At 40.5% G+C, this 25280-nt stretch overlaps 1 protein-coding gene across 3 annotated transcripts in view; it reads right to left on the reverse strand.

Moving 5' to 3' along the window:
• Positions 1-6226: 6226 nt before the first annotated feature.
• The window catches only part of LOC129762011 (sodium-coupled monocarboxylate transporter 1), a 79565-nt gene continuing 60511 nt past the window's right edge, over positions 6227-25280 (reverse strand). For all 3 annotated transcript variants that reach the window (XM_055759948.1, XM_055759949.1, XM_055759947.1), the window contains exons 2-5: positions 8388-8743; positions 8012-8322; positions 7203-7954; positions 6227-7138 (exon numbers count right to left, since the gene is read on the reverse strand). In XM_055759948.1, the coding sequence (XP_055615923.1) occupies positions 6563-7138; positions 7203-7954; positions 8012-8322; positions 8388-8743 (1995 nt within the window). In that variant the 3' untranslated portion in view covers positions 6227-6562. The remainder of the gene's footprint in view (positions 7139-7202; positions 7955-8011; positions 8323-8387; positions 8744-25280) is intronic.

The raw sequence follows: 25280 nt of genomic DNA on the forward strand, positions 1-25280 counted from the left end.
CAATACAAACAAATGATTGCTAAGCTAAGAAAGTCCCACGTTAGCCTTGCGGTTATATCATAGATATAACCCACCCATTTTTTTATTGCATTTTTGCTGTTCGGTTCGGAATTTGAGACAAAAGTGATTAAACATATTTTTAGTTTTTCACCATGAATTTGTATTTGTAAATCAATTTTATTGTAGTCGAATTAAAAAGCAGGCTCTATTGTATCCAAAAATCAAATTAATTTCGCTAAAGTGTACCATTTCGAGTAATGAGACACTGTTTAATGGCCATCAAAACTCAAGTGTTCGGAATATGAGACAAAACGGTATCAAAATCAAGCCGGAATTCGCGCATGATATGCTCCGTGATGAACGCTGTCTGAGGGTAAAGCCAGCGCTACACGACCCTCGAATGCTGGACGCTCGATGATTCGACGCATCGTGTAGTCGACTGACAAGCTACGAACCTCCAATGTCGAGTGTCGAATATTCGCGTTGGAAGGTAATCCGTTCGTTGAGAATTACCTTCCAACGCGAGTGGCACGAGTCAAAGGATTTTTGTCATTCGTTGATTCGGCACACGATGACATTCGATACACTTCAACACGATTCGTCCGAATCTATCTTTGACAGATTGGTTTGTTTACAAGTTTTAGATGAAGGAACTATGAAATTGATGCATAAAATTCAAAATATTGCAGTTTAATAATGTTGATTTCAAGCATTTTAAATTTACAGCCCGATATCAGTACAATTGCTACGGCAGCAATTTCAATACTCGCATCGTCATTCAGTTTCCTAACGTTTTTGATGGTAAATAAAAACAATGAACATTCGTTCCAAATACTCGCCGAACGTTTGGAGTGCATTGAATCGAACATTCACTTCACCGTGTAGCAGCACATTCGTCACAACATTTGTCACAAATGTTTGAGTCCAACATTCGAGTGAAACGTTGGACGAATCGTGTAGCGCCCGCATAACAAACAAGAGTACATGGCATGAATATGATTTCATGTCGTTGAATCAGTGTTATGAATAATGGTACGGGTATCTGTGCGGATAATTTTTTCGACTTTCAACCGTCGTTGAGTGCTGACCGGTTTCACCAGCGCTCCAGTAAATTTTTAAGTAACTTTTTTTTTATTAGTAAACAATCTTACTTTTTTACGACGTGACCCGCGCGCTCCACTTTATTTATTTACATTTTTTTTATCGACGCGAGTGTAATGAAGTGCGGAATAGTGAATTGTGCGCTCAGCGACAATCGCTTTTTGTGGCGTTGCTATGGAACCTGCAACCGCCAATTTCACGCCGCCTGTGTGGGAGCGCAACGAAATCATGAAGAAATTTTGCGATCCTCCATGCTGCCACTATGTCAGGACTGCCAAGAAGAATTCATAACTAACCTTCGCATGAAGTCGCTTGTGAAGCCACTAAAATCAATCAACGAAAACATTGGCATGACACTCGAAGCCAATCATAAATTACTAAACAACTTCAAATCGCTCAGTGCAACACACGATGAAACCCTCTCGAACATAGAAGAAATGCTGCAAGATATAAAAAAGAGCGTCTCGCAAGTCTTCAGCAACACAAAAACCAGCACTGCGGAAATCAAAAATGCCATAACATCGCTATTAGAAATAGCCCCAACGGACAACAGCGCAGCAGTAGAATCAGCAGCGAAATTAGCGGCATCAGTCGCAGTTGCAGAAATGGAAATAAAACATTCAACAACAACAAACTCCATCGACCTTCTGCCCCAATTATTCGAGTCCCTAAAAACTGACTTGACAGACTCGCACATCACACTGGCGTGCGAAGTAAAAACACAAATGGAAGAAATGGCAAGTGCTTTGTCTTCCTCTAGTGTCTCCCATACTATCAAGCCAACTGTAAGCTTAGAAGAGGAACTATCTGAAACCCGCGCATCCATCAAAATAGTTCATACGAAGGAAGACCACACTTATCCAGGATGGCCCCGCTTTGACCATAAATGGCATTGGAAACCGGACTGGTCGGAATCCGATGCCAAACAACGAATTCGTAGGCTTCAAGAAAAAGCAGCCGACAAAGCAAAACTCAACAGGAAGCGAAGAAAGCAAACTGCACGCAACAACAGCCAGCACATTCGCAACAATGCGAATAACAAAAATCAACACAGACGTGCCGATAAATCGGATAAGAAACTGCTGGCCTCAGCAAAAGTGCAGTTTGCTGGCCCACCATCAAATATCGACCATCCAATTGCTGGCCTCTCGGTCCCGAAATACATCAATTTCAGGAAGGGCGAAACAATCAACCCGTACCGAGCAGAAAATCAGCCGCATTACAACAGCACCCAATCAACGTCAAACGCAAATTCCACTCCGCTAACACTTGTGGAATCGAATTCAGCACCTGGAGAAGGCTCTCCTCTTCTGGACCCAATGCGACCTCCTATAATAAGAATTACGGAGCAATCTGCTGCCGGGGACAGACGCTTTTTGAAGGCACGCCTACGGGACTCGAAAATAATGGACACAGTGAGGACGTATCTGTCCTTCCTCCACGACCTAACAACGGCTGTTTGTATTCGTGGAATTACAAGAACTAGTGCATCAGTAATGCTCGCAGCTGAAGGTCTACCAACAGACACAAACCTTTTGCGTGAAATTTTCCTGGAAGTACACGAAGAGCTGGGAGTTTCACGCATTGACGCCTTGGCAGACCTCACATCACACCGAGCATTCCTGTCCAGTGAACACACGCAACGGCTACAACATGCTAGGGAAGCATCTACAAAGTTCTACAGTTCGCTAAATTTTCAACGACGTTGACGCGCCTCTTAAAGGGAAATAGTAGTCGAAAAAATCAAAACAGTAAAGTAAGTAGAATTAGTCTTTCAAAAACTTCTCCGCCTTCTCAACAGAATGCGACTGATATTTTGATATACTGTCAAAACTTCAATCGCATGAAAAGCCCAGCAAAAATGAAGGAAATTCATCAAAATCTTTTACCCGCTTCTTTCAATGTAATTCTTGCAACTGAAACTAGCTGGGACGAAAGCGTAAGAAGCGAAGAAGTTTTTGGAAATAATTTTAACGTATTCCGGCACGACCGCAACTTATCGATATCTCAGAAGAAGTCTGGAGGAGGGGTCCTCATTGTCATTAATGCAAATTTCACTTCTGAGGAACTTATAACCGAAAAACATAAAGAATTTGAGCATGTATGGGCAAAATTATCTATAGCTGGCGAAGTACACATATTTGCTTCTGTGTATTTCCCACCCGAACATGCAAATAAAAAGTCTTATGAATTATTTTTTCAGACGGCAAATCGAATTGCAGAAACACTAGAACCAGAAGTGAAATTGCATATCTATGGCGACTTCAATCAAAATAAAGTAGACTTCATTCCCGATAATGATAATGAATGCATTCTACTCCCAGTCGTCGGGGAAAATGAAACCCTACAATATATATTTGACGAAATTGCACATCTCGGTCTTAACCAAATAAATCATGTAAAAAATTTCCAAAAATATTATCTAGACCTATTATTTACTAACATCACCGACGACTTTTGTGTGAATGAGTCCATGACTCCTCTTTGGAAAAATGAAAAATTTCACACAGCAATTGAATACTCAATCTTTATACATAATAGACAATTGCCCATCGACTGGGAGTATGAAGAAGTACCGGAATATAACAAGACGAACTTTGAAGCAATCAAATGTAGCCTACAAGCCATAGAATGGCAAACTTTATTAAACAGCGAACGAGATGTCAACTTAACTGTACATATTCTTCACGAAATTCTGAATAACATAATATCAGAATTTGTGCCGAAGAAAAGAAGACGAAGAAATTCAACCAGCAAATATCCTATTTGGTTTAACGTTCAAATAAGAAATCTAAAGAATAAAAAACAAAAAGCACATAAAAAATACAAAATAGACAAAAGTCATCAAAATTTGCTTGAATATCAAAATATTTCCCAAGAATTAAATTTTGCAATTAAAAGTGCACACGAAGAGTACAATAGAAAGGTCGAAACTGAAGTCAAATCATGCCCGAAGAAATTCTTTAATTACGTAAAGTCTAAGCTCAAAAGCAATAACTTCCCATCGCAGATGCATCTCGATGAGGATGTGAGGAATTCTTCGAACGAAATTTGTAATCTCTTTGCAAATTTCTTTCAGGAAGTATATACCACATTTTCCGAAGAAAATCGCGATCGGAACTACTTTTCATTTTTACCGGATTATCCAAATGACATATCGGTGAACTATCTTTCACAACAGGAAATATGCCATGCACTAAAAAAATTAGACCGAACAAAAGGACCAGGGCCTGACGGAATAGCACCTATATTCCTAAAGAACCTGGCTGAGGAACTCACCCTTCCCTTACATTGCATTTTCAATATGTCACTACAAACTGTAATATTCCCAGAAAAATGGAAACAATCTTTTTTGGTACCTATCTTTAAATCAGGCGCTAAATCTGACGTACGTAATTATCGTGGAATTGCCATTATCTCTTGCATTCCTAAACTATTCGAAGCAATAGTCAACGAAAAAGTCTTCCAACAAGTAAAGAATAGAATTACGTGTATGCAACATGGCTTCTTCAAAGGCCGTTCAACTGCAACTAATCTGTTGGCTTTTGTGACTTTTATTTTGAATGCAATGGAAAATGGCAAACACGTAGAAACTCTTTACACTGACTTCAGTAAAGCATTTGACCGCATCGACATTCCATTACTACTCTTCAAATTGCAGAAAATAGGAATGGAACAAAGACTCTTAAACTGGCTCAATTCTTATCTAACAAACCGTGAACAAATTGTTCATTTTCAAAATTCTCTTTCAAATCCAGTAAAAGTCACATCGGGAGTCCCACAAGGCTCTCATCTTGGTCCTCTTCTTTTCATTCTGTACGTTAATGACATCTCCTTCGTTCTCAAGCGTATCAATGTACTTGTGTATGCCGACGACATGAAGCTTTTCGCGGAAATTGGAAATGAAAACGACATCGAAGCATTTCGAAACGAAATACATGTATTCCATACTTGGTGTGATAAAAATCTACTAACACTGAATGTGAAAAAGTGCAACTCTATAACATTTAGCAGAAAAAAACATGTACCAAATATTGTAATATGTCTTGGAAATCAAAATGTAGAAAAATGTGAAATAGTTAGAGATCTAGGCGTCGTCCTGGACTGTAAACTCGCATTCATAGAACACTACAACTCTGTAATAAATAAGGCGAATAGTGTGTTAAGTTTTGTCAAACGCTTCTCACATAACTTCCAGGAACCATACACAATAAAGCTTTTATATATTACATATGTAAGGCCTATTCTGGAATACTGTAACATCGTTTGGAACCCGTATATGGTCGTACATGAAGAACGCATTGAGTCAGTCCAGAAACAGTTTCTTCTATTTGCACTTCGTAAACTCAACTGGACCTCATTTCCACTTCCTTCATATGAAGCACGTTGCATGCTCATGAACATCCAAACACTAAAAGAACGCCGTGAATTTGCAATGCTTTCTTTTGTTAATAACCTAATTTCGCAACGAGTACAGTCAGCTGAATTACTAGAAAAACTAAATTTCTATGTACCTGGGCGTCAACTAAGAACGCGAAATTTGTTTCTAACCAAAACATCCAGAACAAATTATGCAAATAACGCCCCTATCAATCGCATGATGCGTATATACAATCAGCACTGCGAAATAATTGACACAACAATGAATAAAAAAACAGCTAAAAAGAAACATGTACCGCAAAAATAATATTTAACCTAAGAAAACATTGTAACATTAGTGTATAAGTGTGTAGTCTACATTTGTTTGACGAAATGAATAAATAAATAAATAGGGTAAGATATTGAAATAAACTTTCGAGTTCGCCATAGAATCTCTACGTTGCAAATTGATACCCTCACAAACGAACGAAGACTGTAATAACGAATATTGAGAGGAATTGTCATAAATTACAAGGATTGAGTCATTTTTTAATGTTACACACATACCGAAATTGATATGAGAAGTAGAATAAAATTGTGCTCTACAGGATGCTTTCCAGTGCGCTGTCATCATCGTATGACAGAGATAAAAACAAGTCTGGGTGTAATGATTAGTGGAGTGGGAAGCCTAAGATACCAAAAAAGTAAATATTCGGCAACATCTTCGCGCAAAAAAGGACTGTAATTCAAACACCATTTCGGAAAATTCTCGGAATAAACATATTTTATTTTACAATACATTAATAGTAAAATACCATTGTATACATCAACGAACCACGTTCTTCCTGCAGCGAGATTCGAACGCAAGAACAGTCATCCTGGAACTCACACTGCATGACAATTACCTAGTTTAAACTACCCTGACTGTAGCTAATTTTCATCGCGCACAGTTCCTATCAATATTGGTTTTTACTTTAACTTGCTTACGTCTTATCACAGTCTTTTATGTTTTACAGCGTCAGCTTAAGCAAATTAAATAATTTTCAGCGGGTTTAAAAACAGAGAAGAAAAAAATTACAAAAGTAATACTTTTGAACTAACTTCACGTCCGGATTTCGCGCAATTCTTCGCTCAGCTTTCGATACGTTTCGCTGGGTGTGATCGTGACTCCGTTGCTTTTCTGCCCGTCGACCATATTAACGATAAATACTCCCGGATCGAGGGGTGATTTCTTTGTGCTTGTCACCGATTCCCGACTGGCCTCGAAAACAGGATTATCATACTCCAGCTTGTCGGATGACGGTGCCTTGGCTCCAGACCGAGCTCTCGGCCGAATGTCTGGATTGTCAACATAGCGACGACTTCTGCCAGGCAACAGATGACTCAGTCGGTAGACGAAAGGATGAAGCAGTTTGTGGTCGTAGGCATCGTCCCGGGAGCTGGTTAGATAGCTGACCACAGTGCCGATGATAACCGTGAGGAACGTTCCAATTAAACTATAGTACATATAGGACACCGAGTAGATGCTTGTCAGGAATTGGGATGAACTGGAAGACGCTAGTTCGCGGCCCGTATCCAGATATGAGAAATCGGATTCAATTTCCAAAGGGGTATTGGACAGTAGCCAGGATTTGGATGGCTTCACAAAGCCAGAAGAAAATGTCTCATTAGTACAACCCTGAAATGAAATAGAATCCATAATTAGAACACGAACTCTCCGAATAATAACTTTTAGATCATACCTCGATTGACGTAGGCAGAGTGACGGTCTCTTTGTCGACTGTTAGTCCGCCAAAAGTGATCCAGAGAGTGATGATATGTGAAATAATCATTCCACAGGAGGCGCCCTTCCAATTGGCCACTGGAACCAGCATCGCCAGAAGGAACACGCCAAGCAGTGGCCCAGATGTCGCCGAAGTCATCAACATACTGCTCTCAATTACACCCGACAACAATCCCACGGCGAATCCAACGCCCATTACCACCACTCCGTACACCGATCCAATGAATTTTATAATGTTCAACTGCTGCTTGTCGCTGATTCCCTTGTACCTATGCGATAGAAAATCCTCCCAAGTGACGGTGGCAAGCGAGTTCAAATTCGATACATTCAAACTGAGCGCGCCGTTGAAGAGTGACGCCACGAAAAGTCCCAAAATGCCAGGCATATAGGAAAATTTGTCCTCCACAAAAAATGGCAGAATCTCATCCATCTTGGTCGTGTAACCAGAAGCCATCGGATCGCAGTCGGCATACACTGAAAACACTCCCATGCCCACAATCCAAGCCAGCGAGAACAAAGTAATCACTACGGGAATGTTGCTCATCAGCGTGCGACGAACCTCTCTGAACGAGCCCATGCTCAGATAACGCTGTACGAAGTTCTGCTGGCAGCCAAAAATACTCATGGACATGAACAGCTGCCCAAGCCAGGCCGAAGTTGTATCCACTCGAATCGTGAAGTCCCCAGTGAAGTTGAAGAAATTCAAACGACCTATATTTGAACCATAGGATTAAGAATACAAAAGAAACACTGAAAGAAACAACTCACCATGCTCAGCCGGTATTGTGAAGATCTTAGAGAATCCACCTGCGTTGACCATAGATTGGATTATTATTCCGATCGAAATCATTATCATCGTTACACCCTGGATAACGTCGGCTGTGATCGCCGCTTTCAATCCCCCCAACAGATTGAATACAATACTGATAGCTGTGATTCCAAGCAGTGATGCCCAGTACGGCATTCCGATAACCGTATTCAAGGCTACAGTCGGGGTGTACACAGTTACGCCCAGATTCAGCAGTGAACGTACCACATACGTACCGGACGCCAGACAACGTACCAAACGGCTGTTGAATCTGTTGAAATAAAAGAACGACACATACAATTCCTGAATCGTCGAAGAAACTATCAATGAATCCACCTCAAATCCAAGTACTGATAAACCGAAGTCACCCCCAGGTTGAAGTACACTGGAATGAACACGAAGCACACGATCGGATAGGCCGTAACCATCCCGTACAGGGTCTCCCACATGGCAGCCCCCCGATAGAACAACTCACTCGGATAGCCCAGAAACGAGCGTACCCCGAGCGTTCCGCGGGCAATCGACAGCATCATGGCACCCATCGAGATGGTCCCCAGGCCGAATACGTAGTCGGCCTTGGTTTTCTCCTTCCTGCCGAAGAAGCGACCCCATAGCGGCACCACCGTGGAGAACACTATGAATACCGCGAACACTGCGTAGTCCCACAAGAGCTCGGTGAAGCTGCGCGACATCTGGAAGTAAGGAAGAAAAATTACATAATTACATCGGTGTCAAAAGAGGATCATTGATGCGACATGTCTCGCAATACCGTTCTGAATCATATTTCAGACACTTTGCTCTAATATCTTGAAATGTTTAATGCACTGATGATATTAGGCTGTCAAAAAAGTCCTGCGGTATTTTTTTTTAATTTTCATTTGTTCATAAAATTAGTTACAATCATCTGTTTTAAGTCAAATATGCGCCGTTTTGTTCGATGACTTGTTCCCAACGAGATGCCAACTTCATAATACCCCTGTTATAGAAGCTCGCTTCCTTATTGGCAAAAAACTCGGATAGCCAATTTTCACAGGCCTCTTTTGTGGCTAACTTCTGACTACCTAGCTCGTTCGCCATGGACAAAAACAGGTGGTAGTCACTTGGTGCAAGGTCCGAACTATACGGCGGATGCAAAAGAACCTCCCATTCGAGCTCCCGGAGCTTCTGGCGCGTCACCAAAGAAGTGTGTGGCCTGGCGTTATCCTGATGGAAGACAATGCGGCCTCTGTTTATCAAAGATGGCCACTTCTTCATGAGTGTTACCTTCAAGCGGTCCAGTTGTTGGCAGTACAGGTCCGAATTGAGCGTTTGGCCATAGGGAAGCAGCTCATAATAGTTTATTCCTTGACAATCCCACCAAACACACAGCAGAACCTTCCTGGCCGTTAATGAGGGCTTCGCCACCGTCTGAGCCGCTTCAGCGGGCTTCGACCACGACCGTTTGCGCTTCACGTTGTCGTAAGTGACCCACTTTTCATCGCCAATCACCATCCGCTTCAGAAACGGGTCGATTTTGTTGCGATTCAGCAGCGATTCACATGCGTCGATACGGTCAAAGATGTTTTTTTTGCGTCAACGTGTGTGGCACCCATACATCGAGCTTCTTTGTGAATCCAAGCTTCTTCAAATGGTTAATAACGGTTTGATGACTTATCCCCAGCTCTTGGCCGATGCTACGGCTGTTACTATGCCGGTCTTTCTCGGCTAATTCAGCGATTTTATCGCAATTTTCGACGACAGGCCTTCCGCATCTTCGACGACCTCTACACCAGAACGAAAACATTGAAACCATCGTTGTGCGGTGGAAATGGAAACTGTATCGGGTCCATAAACTGCACAAATTTTATTGGCAGCTTGAGATGCATTTTTCCCTTTGTCATAGTAGTACTGTAAAATATGTCGGATTTTCTCTTTATTTTGCTCCATATTTGCGACACTATAACTCACGAACGACTTAACCAAACAAAACACTGTCAAGGACTATATTATAGCGCGTAAAAATACCTTTCCAACAAGTTATAGTATGACTCGATACAATGAATACAACTAGAACTACACGCTTACAACGACACCCCGCGGAAATACCGCAGGACTTTTTTGACAGCCTAATATAACTATCAATTTCATATCACAATAGCTTCGTTAGAGTAATCCCTTGGTTTCACTATCATTTCATATGAGAACTACATTTGAATTATAACATAATCGGCCGAAATCGTACAACACTACTCGTTATCGTTTGTGTTTGACGTTTGCTCAGCGTGAGCACGTAGAATTTACCCGTTCATTAATATTTAAAATTCTCCCGTGTTTCATCAGTTGTCATCATCGTTAACAGTTTACTGTGATTGCTTGGTAAGTGTTTCGCAGTTGACTATAAAATATAATCAAGTGTAATGTAATTTTCGTTCAAAAACTTACAAAATAAAGTGTCCGAAATTTGAATTCAATCTGTCCGAAATTTGATTTAGTGTCCGAAGTTTGATTTTTATTCGCTTCATTTGAAAAGTGTTTTATTCGATGATTTGTTAATATCATCAATCAAATAGGTACAAAAGTAGAAAGCTTAAAAGCATATTGAACTAATTTGTTAAAAATATCAACCAAATAATGCCTGTGCAAAAAGTTTAGATCTGTTTTCTGCATCATATGTCTTAAGCGTCCGAAATATGATTCAGAACGGTATCTAGGTTTACACGATCTTTCCGGAGTATCAATTGGAAGGTTGGCGACCGTTCGACGAAGTTTCTGCTTCTTTATTTCAGCGGGACCAAAGTTATATTATCACGGCTCACAGTGTCAGTGTGTGTGACGTGGAATATAGTCTGCAAACGAACATTATTTCACCGAAAAAGCTACTACTCCCGATGACTACCATAACCATAACCAGAACTATTCATTAAAAATGAAGTAGCTTTATGATTTCATGTTTTCGACTCGATTATCTGGAGTATTTTGGTTTTTTATTTTTTTTTATCAGAAATTTTGAATAATTTGTTAATATACTTCATAAATATGATTATTTGAACAAAATTAAACGTGGCTAGGTAGAGAAGGGGCTGAAATAGAGGTTGTTCCATACAATTAGTTTCGATTATCCGCAGAAGATTGATATGCGCTGAAAATTCCAAACTTAAATGAATACATTGATTTAATATTTAACTCTTTATGTTCGCTTGTCTGCTCTCAGCAACCACAGCAAGGAATCATACTAATCTTATATTTTATTCAACTATATGTCGATTTAGACTTTTTATTAACGAATCTCAATGTCTGGTGAACCTGTTTACGAGTTAATACGGTGCTTCGATGAATAATGGATAACGGTGCTCAATATAAACAAAAGATTATTAGCGTGGAAACATAAGAGGATAGTCACGATTCTGAATAGCTAGGATACATCGGACACTACAGTTAAAGTAAAAGGGATGAAACGAGGCGGCACCGTCTACGTTAGTAATCCAGTTAGTTTTTTAAACTACGATATGAATAGGGGAGGAGTACAAAAATATGCACAAAAGTTTGTGGAATGTCTTATAGAATTCATTGCCCTTATTCGAGAAACTTTCGGCCGTAGGCTGGTTGATAAATCTTATTTTAAAAACGGAAAAAAATAGCATCTCTGAAATCTAATCTAATGTCTTGAAAACAAAAGACTAGCTCTTAGTTTCAATTTGATGTGTCGATCTAAATCGGCTCAGTGGTTCAAAAGTTCTGAATTGGGAAAAAGTGGAAAAAAATACCAAATTTAACTAAAATCCGAGAACCACTATATCGGTTTGGCATGGAATAGCTGTATTATAATGATGAATAGTATAATATTACAATTATTTAAATTTAAACTCCACCAGATGGAAACTTGCTTAGACGGTAAAAGCAGTATTTGCAGCTTCTATTAACCAGTCTTTGTACTGCAAGCGAGCGGTCAATATCACTTTTGAGACTTAATATCGTGTCATGTTTTGAATGTAATCATGGCGAAATATTGTTCATCCGTTCAAATCCATGGTGGAACTCGATGAAATAATAGAGCGCTGGTTTCATGCGGTCTGCTAGTGAGCGATTTTGTGTTGTTGCATCGCACGCACAAATGATTAGTTTTTATGCGTTCTTTCTTTCTGTATTATAGTGACCTTTTGGCTGGTTCGTCATTTTACTTCCATTTCAAATGTCGGGAGTGTGAATTGAACTCGGTTTTTATGTGTTGTCATATGTGGATTGAAATCGTTTCCGTTGAACGGTTTTAACAGTGAAGCGTTGCTCTTCAGAATGATCATTATTAATAAAAATATATAATAGAATGTATAATAGAAAAAGAAAATATACAGATAATCGACATATCAAATTGAAGCTAATGAAAATTCTTTGAAAAAATACACTTGCGAAAAAATTCGATTCTATTCGCATAGATCTTGTGTAGTTGCATAGGAATATTGAACGAAGACTGAAAAGAAGTTAACTTTGAGTTGATGGTATATTGTCCCAATTTGCCGATGACATTGCGATCTTGTTTAGGGGTCGCGTCTTCGGTGCTCTTACAGGCAAACTGCAGGGTGGCCTGGATACTCTAACAGAGTATTATAGCAGTTGGAAAATTATTATCAATGCGGCTTCGGCTATTTTATTTCCGCATTCGAGATCTCCTAGACTTGCTCGGACCAATAATGTCAGAATTCGGATCGGTGACTCTCTTATCGAATGGTCCAAGGAAGTGGTCTACTTAGGACTCACTCTAGACAATCATCTGATTTTCAGGTCACACGTTGAGAAAATCGCCACAAAATGTAATAATCTGCTCCGGTCTTCGTACACTTTGATTGGCAGAAATTCTAACTTTGACTGGAGAATCAGATGGCTATCTATAAACAAATCATGTATCCTGCAATTGAATATGCGATTCCTGCGATTCAGACTCAAACCCCAACGTATTCAAAATAAATGTCTGAAGATCATTTTGAACTTGCCCCCCTGGACGAGAACATGGGAGGTTCACGAAAGAGCCAGCCTGGTTACCCTAGATGAGAACCTTCAGAAATACATCCAGAAATTCGGAGAGAGATGCTCCTATTCCGAGCACGAAATTGTCCGGAATCTGTTCGTTGTACAGTAAAATTATAAGTTTAGGTTAAGGTAAAGTGACCAGATGGTCAGAGGTCTAACGCGGGACACAAAAAACAAAACGTTATGTATATACGTTATGTGAACATAAACCATAGTTCAGAGAATCTCATTTATTCGTGAAACTCTAAACATGTGTCCTAGCAATTAACCCTGACCTGTAATCACTCAGTTGTGATTTTTCGGTGGTTTAGATTTTGTTTACACCTGAAAATCTCTCACTCGGTCAGAGCATTTAGGTCTGGTAAGCACGATTCAAATTCTACAATTTTCATCCAATTATCGAATGGAATGCTCGAAAATTCCAATCCATTTTTCATCGATTTTAGTACGTTAACACTATACATTTAAAAAAAGAAGTAATTTCGGATGGCGATGAAAAAATCTACAAAAGATAATTTAATGGAACAAATTTTCCTTAAATGTTAGGTTTTTTAAGCCTAATGGCTCAATGCCGTTGATTCACAGCAGCAGCACTGTCAAGGCACTTGATGAGTTTTTCATACTCTCAGTCCCACCACACAGCGAAGAAGTTGGACATTCTGAGGCTCTTTGTGTCCACCAGGTATTTACAATATCCTCTCTCTGCCGCTCCTTAAGCCGGGAGATTGAAGCAACCGGTCAAATGATGAAGGAGAATCTGGCCAAAATGGACATTTTTATATGCGGAAGCGTCAGACGAGACCGACCGTATCTGAGCAGCAGGCAATCATCCAGAAGAAGTAGCTTGAGGTACCGATGAAAAACTTCTTTTCGTACTAATAATGAAAGACAAAACGTACTTGATGCTAGAATTCAACGAATGCAAGGGACCGGATACTTTACGTTCCCCAGATAAGTGATGGCGACGAATATATCACCCACATCAAGTTCTCCAAGACGGTCATTCTCTCACAAACGAGAAGCGAATGTCCAAGCCGCTCTTCTTTCGAGTCATATGGTAAACTAGGAGATATGCAGTACGAAATGCTTGCCGGAAGTTGCGAAGATGATGTGGTCGAACCTGGGATCAGCCCACTATTCCAAAAGATCACTGGAGGATGGATCGGCTGGAGATAAACCGCCAACCTTCCCAACATCCCCCAGCTGCGACCGATAGAAAACTTTTGGGCGAATGGCCAAAATGGAGAGACAGCTGACCACCAAAGCCACGAAAAGGTAAAAGAACACGCTGACATACATCTTCTCATCGGTCATAGCTGAGGCTCCGGCCAACTTCCGTAAGGCCGCCAAGCGTTTCATTTACGATACCTCATCAAACAACCTTATCTCTTCCTGTCCCGTGTACACTAATTATTCCGACTTATTTAACACGTTAAGCCCTGACCGAGCTAGGGGACCAAAGATGAACTTTTCGTCTGACTCACGTTGGTTCCTGCGGATCAATAGGAGACTTTTATAAAAAAACATTTTCTAATTTTGTTGCTGTCGTTTCCATTAGATACTCTCTAATCAAAAAGTCCACTGTCGATGCGATGAAACCAGCTCAACGTATTAATCTTTGGATGCATTGGAAGATCTTTTGAACAATCTGTCAAATAAAAGTTTTTTTTTGTGGTTCATCCATTTAATAAAATCAACATGATCAAATTGTAATATTGAAATATATTGATATCGCGGGACATTTTCGTTTCTTTTGCCAAATGCGGGACGTTTCGCGGAATCCTTCGGATGAAGGAGGCCTCGATGATAGCTCAGGAATAAACTTGTATGGAGAATAAGAAACAATCACTTGAAATATTTCTAAAAAACACAACTGGATTTATTGGCGATGTTAGTCTTACTACGGATGGATATGGAATGATGATATTGGAAAGGATCAGTTTCTGTTATTTTGTACGTCAGGATATGCTGCTGCGAGATGAAGAATAGAGGTTGGGAAGATTCACGGGTTTTGGTTGTGTTGAACTTTGATTGTGTTAGTAGCCAGGAAGATATGAAGTTCACATACCAGGCATACCAGTCAGTCACTCAAATGGTACAAAATTGAATGTATCAACGAATAACGTTGAAAGAGGATATACAGAAACTAATTACAGATTTCCAAATCATATTTTTCGTACTTCGCAAAAAAAACATATCACGAACTAAAATGTTTAATTTTTACTTTGATATCCGAAAACTATTAATGTCTGCTATGTTTGGATTCTAGAGCAACTTCATGGAAGTTTGACTTTTATCAGCAAATGTAATTACTTTTTTTACAATTAGGGTGCTGAAAACTTCAGTCGTCTAAAACTAAGACGCAAGCGGAAAACGTTTCGTCTCAATCTAAGTCATACGGAGTCAATTAAATTTATTTTTCAAGTTCATTTTACATGAAAAAAACTTGCAACCTTTTCTCCCATGCACTGTCAAATGTTTATCCGTCAAAGGAACAAAAGATTGCGTGACTCTGGCTTTGTTCGTTTACGTTTTTGGTCGACGTAACGAGAAGTAAAATTGAATTGAAATTAAGTTTAGAACACTTCAAAAGTACTGATATCTTAGGTAGCCGTGATCCTGATCTTCTGCTTCATCTATACCTGTTCCTCAGAAACGCCGATGTCAACGTTTAATGATGTTTCCTTCGTTGTGTCCCTGTTTCATATCCCTCCTATCCGATCTATAAACTTTTACTTAGTCGCGGCAATACATACACACACTCTTTACAGATACACGGGCCAAAGGTTGTGCAGTCCACTGATCATTCAACAAGAGCCAAAGGTTGTACCGCTCATGACAACTCTACACGAGCTGATGTTTGCGCCGGCTAGTGACCATTCTATCCTGGATTCCTCGAGTCGAGAAGACGCACCACGCTAGATATGGGGTACAGACTAGGGGGCGTTGCTGATTAATGGTCAGCTGCATCCCAATAGGAAGTATCCCGTGTCGGGCACAGGTACAGAGCATTGGAGACAGCAACATCACAATTACGAAAACACTTGTAATACTAATCTCGAGCCAACCGCGAGTAATCGGTTACATATTACTAACATAGTTATAAGGCAAACATTGTCGAAATATTGAACTCCCGGCCCCGTCAGGTTGACGCCATATGAGCCCTAATAAAAATATATATTTTGGATAAAAAAAAAGTACTGAAATTTCAGTTTCTGTTAAAATGTCGGGCCCTTATGATTTTGAACGCTAGCATTGATTTAGGAAAAAAATGTAGTTCGTTGATTTCATTTGCTTATTTTTACTTTTAATTACAACACTTTTCCTATGTAGTGGACTATTATAAGAAAAGTAACATACATAAACAAAATCTGTGACGTCACAGATTTAAAAAATCTTCCCAATTTTCATTTTCCATCTCGATGCTGTATGTAATTGTATTTTCGGAAAGGACGGAGAATCCGATGTCGGTCGCGAACATAATGAGTTTTTACATATCTGTTGCGGGTCAAGTAAAAAACGTATTAACCTGAATGACGAAATATTGATCAAAATGGCAATAATTGATCCAGTGAAAGTAAGAAATAAAACTCATTGATCGATGTATTCCCTGATTAGACACTTCAAAAACATCATGCAGTCACGGTCACCGACATGCAGCGGCTTGATGATGAGTTCCGAGGACTTCGCTGTGTTGAGCTTTCGAAAGACATGGAAGTTGGTGATGGTCCGCGTTTTTGGGGAAAATTATTATCAGTTTGTCATCTTGATGGACATTTGGCGTTTCCACTACTGCGCTCTGTTATTCCAAATTTTCTATCTCTGCATCATTTATCGGCTACGGTTGAAAGAATATTTTTATTATTTTGGGCATACACTAAAAATAGATCAACCTTGATATTTTAAAAGATCACTTCATAAATCGAAGGTTTTCCGGTAACATATTGTTCCAATCATAAGTTTAATGTATATGATTTGAGTTACAACCAAAACTTCAAAGCCGAGATAAACAAATTGACATCCCTGGTGGATAGCCTCTTTTGCGGACCTCAAGTTCCAAAGATACGAGGAACATATCATTTGCATTTTTGCTGTTCGGAATTTGAATCAGTGACAAAATTGGTGTTCGGAATTTGAGACAAATGTAATTGATCATATTTTTAGTTTTTTATGTTCGTGTGTTCGTGTTTGTAAATCAATTATATTGTAGTCAAGTGAATAGAGGGATCTATTGTATTCAAAAATCAAATTAATTTCGCGAAACAGTACCGTTTTGAGTAATGAGACACTGTTTAATCTTCCTATACTCGCGCATAGGCCTGACAGATCGAGAATGAATGAGGTGGCTGAATCAAATGACTATTACAACTGAATGAAGTTAAAGAAAAAATATTTTCGGGAGCTTTTTCATTCAATTATATTTTTTTCTTTGAATAAATACCAATAACGCCTAAAAATACACAATAGCAATATTACACAGACGCGCACAGTCTGTGAGTACACGAGTTACGATTCTTCGCGTGAGTATAGGAGTGGTAATGGCCAACAAAGCTTAAGTGTTCGAAATTTGAGACAAAACGGTACATGGAACAAATCACAAGCACTCAACGAAGCGAGTGAAAAATCGATTAATCATTTCGATCAATCAATCGTTCATACCGGTTCTTCTCCTCGCTAAGGAATCAAAAATCGCGCACCATCTGACGGCATCCAACGAGACTAGTATCTCACCCCACCGCACGCAAGTAACACAGCATGGGACCTCCGCTCAAGTAGCGGCGCAGACTATTCACCCAATGAGTCACTTGCCGGCTTGCGTTTTCCGCGTTCACACAGGTATTTGTTGGCGGCGTGTTGCTTGCGGCTTATTGGGACAGCGTGTCTAGCCGGCACGTTTCGCTAGTTGCAGCAGAAACCTGTCTTATCAACTGGCGCTTGGGCTTGGGCGGTGGGTATAAACAACGAGCCGTCGCTAAGCCGGTTCCGATTGGTGGGCGTGCGGCGGTCAGGTGCGGTAAGCGCATTCGCAAACAGGAACGCGTCGTTGACATGGCGAAATAGATTCGTTTTGCGGTGAGGTATCACAAACGGCGGCCGATTTGTTATACTGATTGGTGCAGTTAGCAATCGATACGTTGGTGATTGCTTACCGATCGTGGTGACAGAATATTTGGCACTACAGCTTTTGTTGTTGAGTCCCTCTTATGAACCGAACAACGGAAAAATCCTCATGGTGCTTAAGGATGATGTAAACAATGTTTCACTAAAACGAGAGTTTTCATTTCGAACTGTAATTGACTTCACAAGCACACCCGTTGTTATTTCCGGACTTTAAGCTGAATGTTGAATGCCGTAATAGGATTGCCCTCATAAATATTAAACATCGACACCTAATCCAAACCATTTCCATGCATATTCATCACACGGAACAGTCAGAGCAGAACACGAGCCGCCGTGGGATCTGTACCTGGAAACAGCTTGTGATATGGAATTGTTGTTTCACTGGCACCCCGCTGATTGATTGAAGCAGTAACAATCAACTTAACCACTTGTTATCTGGAGGAGATAGTTGATGGTGCAGCTGATGCGATCTTTATCTCGACAGAGCAGTTTGTTGAGATTCTCGTTTTCAAACGGCGTTTGGAGGAGTAATTAATGCTAACTCGTGCGGTTCAATAGATGTTGAATCAAGAAAAGACAACTATAATCCAACCAAACGTGTATTATTGATAGGGTGCAGACAAATTGATTAGTAATTTGATCCCGCCGTGACGATGCTAATCACAGCACGTGAACACATACACGATCCTCGCTGTGGTGACAATAGATAGATGGCAATTGGCGATCTAACGCAAAACGTAAACGATCGGTGAGGCATTTGGTTTTTTTTTTTTTGACGTAGGACTACATCTAACCGGAAGATATAGGGGGTGAAATGGAAATCTAGGCACTGAACAAGTAGGAAAAAATGCAAGATTTGGAACGCTTATAACTCGAGTATTTCTCAATAGATCGCAAAGGTTTTTGCATCAATTGATAGGAAATATATCTACGCATCTATCATAACGAATAACATTTCATTTTTCTTGAGATAAATAATTGAATAATTGTGAAATATCAAGCATTGTCAAAATGCACTATGTGCCCATTTTTGATTGGTCCATTTTGTGCTCCTCAAATCGTACCGACCAAACCGGGCAACCAGAGCAGCAGCGAAATAGCACGATTGGAAAGGAAAGAGAAAAAAATGAACGAAACATTGGTCGCAGTCTCACACATGCGTAACTCTCGAGCCAGCCAGTCAGCTTAAAAATCCCCGCTCCGCTGCCGTAACGATCATTCTCATTCAAACCGTACACCACATCGGTTCGCATCACAACACATCAACAAACCAACCCAAGCAGCCATGTCTGGACATGGTAAAGGAGGAAAAGTGAAGGGAAAGGCAAAATCCCGCTCGAACCGTGTTGATCTGGAGTTCCCCGCAAGGGTAGCTAGGCCGAGCGCGTTAGTACCAGTGCACCAGTCCACCTAGCCGGCGTTATATAGTTTCGGCCGCCGAAGTGATCGAGTTAGCTGGCAAAGCTGCTCGCGACGATAAGAAAACCCGCATTCGGAACAGAACACATTCGGTTCGGTGGACATCAAGACAACAGGCAGTTGCAGCGAGTGGCGAATGGCAAACGCAATCGCAAAACGGCATCAGGTAGCAGAAGAAAAAAGTTTGTTCTTTATACAAACTGCTTTGGTGGCAAATCCAGAACAAGGCGGCATCGAGGGCGTTCGAAATGGTTTTCTTCAATACCACGAGTACTAAGTTTTCTAAATTGGAACCATTCCATAAAACAAGGCGCTTTTCAGGGCCATTAAACCTTCCAAAAAAGAGTTTAGGAAATACAGTTCAATGCTTTCTAAAACAATATCCAATATAATAATAAAACACAAATTGATTTTTTCATAATTTTTTTGCCAGGATCTGATGAGTATGTGAATTTGGCAGTTGTTCTGAGCTTATTGATAGTTGGGGACTTTCCTGATTATTCAATTTTCACCAATTCTTAAATTGTTTCTAGATTGAAAGTACAGTAATTTACAATTAGTTCGACATTAAGCTAATTGGACGGACATGTAATGCGACTTATTTAGTTGGAAATTTTTGTAAACATAGAGATCCAAATTATGACCCCACATTGAAAGTCGACACTGTACCACTGTCATCGCAAATGTTCAATTACAGGTTAAAATCGCCTCCAATGCGATACTGAGTGGCGCTTCGGCACGTCGCATTGAATGTAATTTACTGTACAACATGTGACAAAGCTGGATGGGAAGAAATTTTCCATCTGTGAAAGCTGTGGCGAGTGGCAACAAATCTCTAAACAAGAAGGTTTAGCCGAACAAGATGAGGATATCGAGTGATAACAAAACAATAAACTCTTTAGATTGAAGATAATTTTGTGATCCTGAAAAGGACCCTTTTTAGCCTGCATGTGAATCCAACGAGCGAACAAATCGTAATGAATGTATTTTTTTGCCATCGCTCCCATTTAACTCTCATTCGTTCGTCTCGTTGGACTCGTCCCTCTGGTTAAGTCTACCAAAATCGACATAGACCCAAACACTACACATCGGAAATGACATTGGTATGTTTAAAGGCTGATTTAGACGATGCCAGTCAGCGCTCTAGTTGAAGTATCCAGTGAATAGAGAACAGACACTCTGTTCCAGTTAGAGGCCAATTACTTGTTCGATACTGGTACAAATAACTTGAACAGAGTGTCTGTTCTCTGTTCACTGGATACTTCAACTAGAACGCTGACTGGCATCGTCTAAATCAGCCTTAAGTCTCTCATCTTTTTCCGTCAAGAGCAAGGAAGAGACGTGTCGAGCGAATTACAAGGTTCATTGGTCTTGTGAAGAAAATTTAATTTCTCTTGGATGTGTACACTGGAGGAAAACATTAGTAAATGCAGCTACCAAATCTTTAGTAGTTGAAACATTGGTAAAATGTACGCATTTTTTGTACATATTACCAAAACTTTGTAAAACGGATGTCTTATGCAATATACATCCCTACTAAAGATTTGTACATTTTACTTCATAGCATGTGTAACCTTTTTTTTTATTAAATCGTTTATTTTTACAGGCTCAGTTACATAAGTTTAAAGGAGCCAAACTCCTATCTGTATAGTTACAAGTATATATAAACATTTTTTATTAATTCTAATGTTAATGAAATAGAGAGCCGATTATTCGCGGTTTGCTCGAGTTTAGAAGGGTGACATTTTTTTTCAGGAAAAGGATGGAATATAAGGATATGTTGAGAATGTTCACACTCACATTCGCACGCACTCACTGCCTTCCTCTAGCCCGAAGAGAGTTTTCTAAATTCGATCTGGCAACAAGATACTCCTCGCACGACCAAACAACGTGTTCGATGTCGTGGTAACCTTGGCCACAAGCACAGATATTGCCATCGGCAAGATTAAAACGGACGAGTAGCGCGTCTAACGAACAGTGATTGGACATGAGTCGAGAGAAGGTGCGAATAAAGTCCCGACTCAAGTCCAGACTTTTGAACCATGGTTTGAGGCTAACCTCAGGGATAATCGAGTGAAGCCACCGACCCAATTCATCTTCGTTCCACTTACGTTGCCAGTTAGCGATGGTATTTTTACGGACTAAAGAATAAAATTCATTGAAAGCGATTTCACGCTGATAAATATCGCCTTCAATTGCACCTACCTTTGCCAATGAGTTAGCCCTCTCATTACCCGGAATTGAGCAATGTGAAGGGACCCAGACAAAGGTAATGACATAACAGCGTCTGGTTAAAGCACTCAAAATCTCTCGTATTCTCTCAAGGAAGTACGGCGAGTGCTTTTCCGGCCTCACTGAACGGATAGCTTCGACAGAGCTAAGACTATCCGTTACAATGTAATAGTGTTCAACAGGTCGTGAGGCGACGCTGTCCAGCGCCCAATGTATTGCTGCCAATTCAGCAATATACACAGAGCAAGGATTCTGAAGACTGTGGGAGGTGCTAAAAATTTCGTTGAACACTCCAAATCCTGTGGACTCATTCATAGAGGACCCATCAGTAAAGTACATATTATCACAATTGACACGCCCATACTTTGCATTGAAGGTTGTAGGAACGATCCCCGATCGATGATAATCTGGAATTCCATGGATTTTCTCCTTCATGAACAGATCAAAATGTACAGAGGAATTGATGTAGTCAGGAAAACAAACACGGTTAGGAGTATACGAAGAAGGATCAACCTGCATGGAGATGAATTCATGATATGAGCTCATGAATCCTGAATGAAAATTTAGCTCAATAAGCTGCTCAAAATTTCCGATCACCAGTGGGTTCATAACCTTACACCGGATGAGGAACCGAAGAGATAATAAATTGAAGTGATCTTTTAGTGGGAGTACGCCTGCCAAAACCTCGAGACTCATGGTATGCGTCGAGGGCATACATCCCAACGCAATACGGAGACAAAGATACTGAATTCGCTCGAGTTTAATGAGATGTGCTTTGGCAGCTGATTGAAAACAGAAACTGCCATACTCCATCACTGAGAGAATAGTTGTTCGATACAACATTATAAGATCTTCGGGATGGGCTCCCCACCAGGTGCCGGTAATTGTACGGAGAAAGTTTATTTTTTGTTGGCATTTTTTCTCAGATACCTAATATGGGCCCCCCAAGTACATTTGGAGTCGAACCATACCCCAAGATACTTGAATGACATAGCATGAGTGATCGGTTTACCCAAAAGTTGAACCTTTGGTTTTGCTGGTCTATGCTTCCTAGAAAAAACCACGATCTCTGTTTTCTCCGTGGAGAATTCGATCCCTAGCCCAATGGCCCAGGTTGAAAAATTGTTCAAAGTATCTTGTAAGGGTCCTTGCAGGTCGGATCCGTTTGATCCTACGACAGACACCACTCCATCATCTGCAAGTTGTCTTAGGCTGCAATTTTATGTAAGACAATTGTCGATGTCGCTTACATAGAAGTTGTACAAAAGGGGGCTTAAACATGAGCCCTGGGGGAGGCCCATGTAGGAGACCCGATTTACTGTCGAATCCCCGTGAGAAAAATTCAACTGTTTCTCACAAAGCAAGTTATATAACATATTATTCAACAGAGGCGGCAGACCCCGAGAGTGTGATTTGTCTGACAAAACCTCTATTGAAACAGAATCAAAGGCCCCCTTTATGTCCAAATGTGTAACTTTGATTGTTTTCATTTCTAGGAACTGTAATGTGCGTACTTCGCAGTCGTCATTCTTCTTGAGGAAACAAAGCCATTCGGAGGTAAGGTTTTTTGGTTTTTATTAGATTAAAATATATGTAGCTTTTGTTTCTCTTCGTCGAAAACAAATTCTCGACCACAAAGATATCGAGAACTTGTTTTTGCTGCGGGAAAACAAAAGTTTAATTCGTTGTAGTGAAATTTTAATACACTGAATCTTATAATAGTAAACTTCAACATAATCCTTTCCCTTTTAATATTCAGTTTCTAATCTTGGATTAAAATTGCACAGTTGACTGGTGGAATATTCAATGTATACTAGACTAAGCATTTGCAACACAAATAAATGTCAGGCTATCACATATATTTCATCACAAACCCATATTTATAACTAACCATAATCATACATCAGGAAACGGGAGAGCAAATAATGCGGATGAAATGTACTGCGATCTGGTCCCATCAACTGCCAAATAATCAGTTGTTCCTGTCCTAAAGGATGAAAATGTGCAACAGGAAAAGGAGCAAAACCTTGATGAGCGAGGATTTGAAAAAAACATATGAGACTAATTCGGTCGAGGCTGCGATCAAATCTGTCTATTTGCACGAGCAATGTTTAGATATAGAATGTAGGATGTAGGAAATTACTGGTGAAAGATAATGTATGATTGAAGACAGCTTTATAAATAAAGGGTGTGTCACATCAAATTGCATCACGGAAAAAACGCTGTAGAAATTCGCCCAATAGACCGATCCTTTTGAAAATTTTAGACAGTAAAATAAAAACTATTAAACAACTTTTGGCATTTTCTTTTTATTCATACTTCGAGCCCAAGCCCGTATGCTCGCACCTTCCTCTTTACCCCTTCCATAAGGTTCTGTACAACGTCAGGTTGTAGTTTTTTTGAACAGAAATCCATTTTCTCTTGAATTCCGCCTCCGATTTGACAACTTTTGGGTTCTTCCGGAGGGCCTGCTTCATAATCGCCCAATATTTCTCTATTGGGCGAAGCTCCGGCGCGTTGGGCGGGTTCATTTCCTTTGGCACGAAGGTGACCCCGTTGGCTTCGTACCACTCCAACACGTCCTTTGAATAGTGGCACGAAGCGAGATCCGGCCAGAAGATGGTCGGGCCCTCGTGCTGCTTCAATAGTGGTAGTAAGCGCTTCTGTAGGCACTCCTTAAGGTAAACCTGCCCGTTTACCGTGCCGGTCATCACGAAGGGGACGCTCCGCTTTCCGCAAGAGCAGATCAATTGCCACACCATGTACTTTTTGGCAAACTTGGATAGTTTCTGCTTGCGAATCTCCTCCGGAACGCTGAATTTGTCCTCTGCGGAGAAGAACAACAGGCCCGGCAGCTGACGAAAGTCCGCTTTGACGTAGGTTTCGTCGTCCATTACCAGGCAATGCGGCTTCGTCAGCATTTCGGTGTACAGCTTCCGGGCTCGCGTCTTCCCCACCATGTTTTGCCTTTCGTCGCGGTTAGGAGCCTTCTGAACCTTGTATGTACGCAGGCCCTCCCGCTGCTTGGTCCGCTGGACGAACGAACTTGACAAATTCAGCTTATTGGCGACATCCCGGACCGAACTTCTCGGATCACGTCTAAACTGCTTAACTACGCGCTTGTGATCTTTTTCACTGACGGAGCATCCATTTTTGCCGTTCTTCACCTTCCGGTCGATGGTTAGGTTCTCGAAGTATCGTTTTAGTACTCTGCTGACCGTGGATTGGACGATTCCCAGCATCTTACCGATGTCCCGATGTGACAACTCCGGATTCTCGAAATGAGTGCACAGGATTAATTCACGACGCTCTTTTTCGTTCGACGACATTTTTCCAAATTTACGAAAAATTGACAGTGAAGCATGGCCAACGTGATCTATACACTCTTATCTGATTATAAGCGAAAGCTGAAGATATAATTCCTAAAAATTAAATTTCTACAGCGTTTTTTCCGTG

The sequence above is a fragment of the Toxorhynchites rutilus genome, chromosome 1 (genome assembly GCF_029784135.1).
Source record: "Toxorhynchites rutilus septentrionalis strain SRP chromosome 1, ASM2978413v1, whole genome shotgun sequence".
In the NCBI taxonomy this organism is placed as follows: Eukaryota; Metazoa; Arthropoda; class Insecta; order Diptera; family Culicidae; genus Toxorhynchites; species Toxorhynchites rutilus.